The sequence below is a fragment of the Penaeus monodon genome, chromosome 3, assembly GCF_015228065.2.
Source record: "Penaeus monodon isolate SGIC_2016 chromosome 3, NSTDA_Pmon_1, whole genome shotgun sequence".
In the NCBI taxonomy this organism is placed as follows: domain Eukaryota; kingdom Metazoa; phylum Arthropoda; class Malacostraca; order Decapoda; family Penaeidae; genus Penaeus; species Penaeus monodon.
Window position 1 is genome coordinate 39590213 of NC_051388.1, and position 5000 is coordinate 39595212.

The 5000-nt window shown below is 38.2% G+C and overlaps 1 protein-coding gene and 1 long non-coding RNA gene across 3 annotated transcripts in view; one reads left to right on the top strand and one right to left on the bottom strand.

Annotated features, from left to right (window-relative positions):
- Positions 1-553: 553 nt before the first annotated feature.
- On the bottom strand, positions 554-1891 carry LOC119594521. Its single transcript, XR_005230631.1, has 3 exons — positions 1603-1891; positions 1217-1295; positions 554-796 (listed from the first exon to the last, which is right to left on the bottom strand). It is a non-coding gene; the product is annotated as an uncharacterized LOC119594521 (long non-coding RNA).
- Positions 1892-4681: 2790 nt separating this feature from the next.
- Positions 4682-5000, top strand: part of LOC119594527 (C-factor-like) — a 12601-nt gene continuing 12282 nt past the window's right edge. For both annotated transcript variants that reach the window (XR_005230636.1, XM_037943566.1), the window contains exon 1: positions 4682-4906. Coding sequence is in view for 1 of the 2 variants with exons in the window: in XM_037943566.1 (XP_037799494.1) it covers positions 4775-4906 (132 nt within the window). In the remaining variant the exon portion in view is untranslated. The remainder of the gene's footprint in view (positions 4907-5000) is intronic.

Sequence of the window (5000 nt, forward strand, 5' to 3'; positions counted from 1 at the left end):
CTATGTGTCTGAGGAAGGGAGAGGAAAACTGCAAGAGTCATTATGAAGCAATCAACCAGTAATGGTCCTCCCAATCCCTTACTCGCTGTTGTGGGGGAAGGAGATACTGAAGCCCTTTTTTTTTTTTTTTTTTTTTTTTTTTTGGGGGGCCACCTAGGAGACAGAGACTGAGGTTCATTGTAGGGGATCACCCCTGCCTTAGCATGTGTATGTAGGAATATATGTGTAATTACATATTTTGCATGGTCTTCTCCCCTTTTCATTTCCTTCTCTTCATCATCTTCATCTTCTCTCCACTTATCCTAATTGGTAAATTATTTTTACCTCTTTCGCAACAATACTTTATCATAATGCTATACTCGTGTGACTTTTGATGTCTAGCATATTTATTTGTTTTAACCATTAACCATTTTGGGAATCCACAAGCAGAGTATTACGAAGCATAAAACTTCCTTCCCCTGGGCAAGCCCCACCGTAGTAATGACCGTAGATGTTGACATTGTGGAAAATATTCAATAAAATAAGTATGTAAGGAGCAATGGAGAAACCCTATTTTAATGCATCATTTACATCAAATTTTGTATGTTTTGTTCACCTCTATGTCATGGTACATCCTTTAAGAAGTGTTAAGGATGACTCCGAAGATCACCGCTTTCGAATTCGCTCTCGTATTGTGGTTGCATTTCAACCCGGGTCACATAGCAAACTATGATTAGGCTTCTTTGGTTGGTATGGCAAACACGGAAGAGACTTTACTTCTTAGTAGACGACGTTTGAAGGCCAAGATGGTGATCCCCTAGAAAAATTATTCAATTAATAAATGAATGGTCCTCTATAATTACATTGTAAAGAACATAGAATAGCTGTTATATTTTGTTTCGTTCACTGGCTTCACTTCCACAGAAATTATCTCTGAGTGAGATCTCCATCCGAGGAGCGAGTTATTGCTGGGTTTGCAGCAGACGAAGTGTTTGAAATGTGTTAAATCTGTATGGAGAAGACATTTGTCGCGTTGGATGCGTCTGAATTAAGGTTGCACAGTGCCATGTCTACCTTGATAGGAAGGGATGAATAAAAATGGCATGAAGAAACTGAAAAGTTCATACGCATAAGTAGACATTACAGATAGAATTAAGTGTAAGAATATAAATTGTATAAATACAAATTATGGGATATAAGAATTAATTTATATGCACACCCGATGTATAAAACTTACTGGATATGACAGCAATATGTTGTGGTAGGGAGTGAGTGGAAGATTGATGCTTCTTTTGATTCGGTGTGCTCGTCGTACCCTACACATTGTAGTCAAAGAATAGAAGGTTAATCTGTGTAAAGAAAACTAAAAGCTATTCGGCATGACCCCTTCTGTTCACAGGGAAAATTGGCAGAAAGGTTGAGGGACGGGCTGAGCATTCCAGTCGATAGCTAGTGCTCGACTAGTAAATATCTCCTCTCTCACTCCATTTCTTTCTTCATCCTTCTGTATAAAATTGTATGTAGACATATAGCACTGAAAACTTTTCATGTCTTTAACGCATTCTATTGAAATCAGAATGCCACATATCAAAGAGATGTGCAAGACAAAAGTTGATGACTCACCCGAGATTCGTGACCTGCTGTTCGTCATCCCCTAAACACATTACCGCGACCTTGGATTATTTAAAGCTGCCCAACGCCTGGCCATGTTCTCCTTTGCCATGTGTGTAGCTCCCGCCATTTTTTCTTTTCTCTTCATACAATTCTTCATACATGACTTTGACTCCCTTTCAGTCTGGTAGATCTACGAGTACCTTGTATTCAATTTGCCTTAGGTGCAGTTGGGAAGTGTCAGGAACCCATGCGTCAAATCATGTAACAATGACGGTGCAAGTATGAGGATGCCTTAGAATGCACACATTTGTCCCTGTGTTTAGTATGTAGACCTTGCTTCGTTTGGTTTATTTAAAGTAACAGAGGCGCTGCAAGTTGCACAGCGCGAGGATGCTCTGGAATGCCCACAGTGTCTTGCGGTCTCTGTCATAATTCTTGTGACGAAAGACCTTCGCCGATCGACGAAATTACTAATAGTACACTACAAATGACCAAATTCAGGGACAACCATTGCGATCAAGTCTTTAGTCATTGCCGGAGTCAACACCCAGATTAGTTGACATTTTCTAGATTTATTGATATAAATAAAACAAATCTCTTCCTTTGACCATTTGTTACTTAGATATTTTGTATTAAAAGCAGCGATTACGCATCACAGTAAATATAATGACTTTTCATTCCATGGCATACCGGATTTGCTTTCGTATATCGTTTGCTGTGGTGATCTTGCATTTTCAGATAATAATGCATAAGAATGTAAATATGACAAGGATTGAAAAGAGAAAGGGGAGAAGAAAAATGTGAAGTAAAGCACGCGGTTTTGAAGTCACTATACTTTGAAGGCTTTGAATTTGAAACCTGACCGTGATGTTATTAATAGCTTCCTCTTTCGTTCGATTAATATATTGCATAAGTTAGGAAAGTTTTTTCCAACCTGGAAATGACTGTGTCTTTAAACTGCAATTCTCTGTGGGGTTTTCTTTTCAATGTTGAGAGTTATATCTGAATAACCCACAACTCATAAAAATATATATTGATGAATTTTCACATACATATTTGACATGAAAATGTCAGAATTTGTTTTGTTATTGTTTATTTTTAAATATCAATGACAACTCAACTTATCCTTTCTTTGGAGTTGATGACGTCATGACGTATCAATACATAATTGGTGGGATTAAGTAGCTCGTTCTGCCATGTGCAGGATTAATCTTAAGCTCAAAAGTAAAGTTTGGTCCGGAGGTGAATTAAATTTAATCCTGGATGCTGCCATTGCACATACGCATTAGAGATCTGGCTTATACTTTAATACTGGATTAACTTTTATGGGGCGTACAGAAGACGCCCTTTACTTCTGAGTTCAAATCTTAACCTTGCACATGCACAGAACGACTTAATCCCAAACAAATCCTTAAACAAATTCTGACATTTTCATGTCAAAGATGTATGTGAAAATTCATTAAAGTATATTTTTATAAGTTTGGTGGATATTCAAACAGCAGATATAACTCTCAACATTGAAAAGAAAATCCCTGTTTATAGGCAGAAAAGGCAATGTTATTTCCAGGTTGGAAAAATATTCCCAACGTATGCAATATATCAATCGAATAAAAGAGAAAAATTTTAATAACATCCCGATTGGGTTTCAAATTCAAAGTACAAACTTCCTGAGTCTACAGTGACTTCAAAACCGCGCGGACATTTGTTATCATGATCTTCGCTAGCAACACCCTGAAAAAACTACCCTACCCGTGCCCCGCGATCATGCACGAGAAAGAGCTCTCAGAGGGAACTCCCGCGAATATAAATCGATATTTCGTTTGATACCCTCATTTCGGCTGTCTATAATATTTATGGGCTATTTGAAGCCATTTATATAATTTTCTCTGCAATGATACAGATATATATGGGCATATAATACAAACGTGTATATATATATATATATATATATATATATATATATATATATATATATATATATATATATATATATATATATGTGTGTGTGTGTGTGTGTGTGTGTGTTTCTTTCTTTCTTTCTTTCTTTGTAGCAAACGTTTCTTTATCGACATTAGCATATAATACGAAACTTGTAGACGGTGAATGCTAATTGCCATTACACAAATACCCGCTTTTCCATGTGAAATAGCAGATTTACTGATAATAGCATAGACTTGTGTGCCTGGCAGTGAATCTTGTGTCTTCTGTGCATGTACTGTGGATTAACTTTAATCCGGAATTAACTTTTATAACGCGTACAGAAGACGCCTTTGAACTGGCAGGGGAGGCTTGCGCAGAGCTGCTCCCTTTTCGCACTAGGCTAGCCAGCGGTGGCAGCTGAAAGCGAGAAGGCATGCAAGCACTTTGCACTGTCTAGGCTACCACACCGTTGCTTAACATCACCTTGAACATGATGCACCACCCACCTATATATATATATATATATATATATATATATATATATATATATATATGTATATATATGTGTGTATGTGTGTGTGTGTGTGTGTGTGTGTGTGTGTGTGTATGTGTGTGTGTGTGTGTATACATATATATAAGTGTGTGTGTGTGTGTGTGTGCCATGAGTGATATGCACTTTCAAAATCTTTCTTCCTCTGTCTCTCCCTCTACCTCTCCGTCTTCTCCCTGTCCCTTTCATTCTCCCTCTCCAAATATGTTTTTGTGTGTACAAGACATACATACGATGGCAGGACAACACTGCCAAACGTATAAACAAAATTACCAGTATTATAAGTTATGTTTTTTTCTGAAAAAAAAAAAATCAATAAAGCGGTTCTTTTCTCGCAATCAATTTATCGCTAAGACTGCAAGAGAGAGTTGAGGTTTTAAAGGGCTGTTTGTCCAAAACTTAAAACCTTTACGATATAACTGTCTTACTCATTAGCTATCACTTGTATACATAAAAATCATTATTCCATACTTAACAAACTCTCAATATATAAGAATACAGAAAATCAATCATCTCTATCCCTTCTCAACAGAAAAGAGATGATAACGAGAGAAATATAAGCAGGACATAAAAAATCCGCAAAGGACACTATCTAACACCAGCCAATATGACTCCCGGAGCCCAACCGACCCGGCCAGTCGCTCCTCGGAAGCCGACGAGAAAACATCTCTCTCCTCGTAAAATCGTCTTCCGATTTCTTGTCTTGAAAAGATGCTCGCTCGGAGTGTTCTTGTCACCGGTTGCAGCCGCGGCATCGGCTTGGAGTTCGTGCGACAGCTGGTATCGTGCGATAAACCTCCGGCCGTGGTCATAGGTACTTGCAGGAATCCGGACAAAGCCACAGTAAGTTTAGACGTGTGTGTGTGTGTGTGTGTGTGTGTGTGTGTGTGTGTGTGTGTGTGTGTGTGTGTGTGTGGTGTGGTGTGTGTGTGTGTGT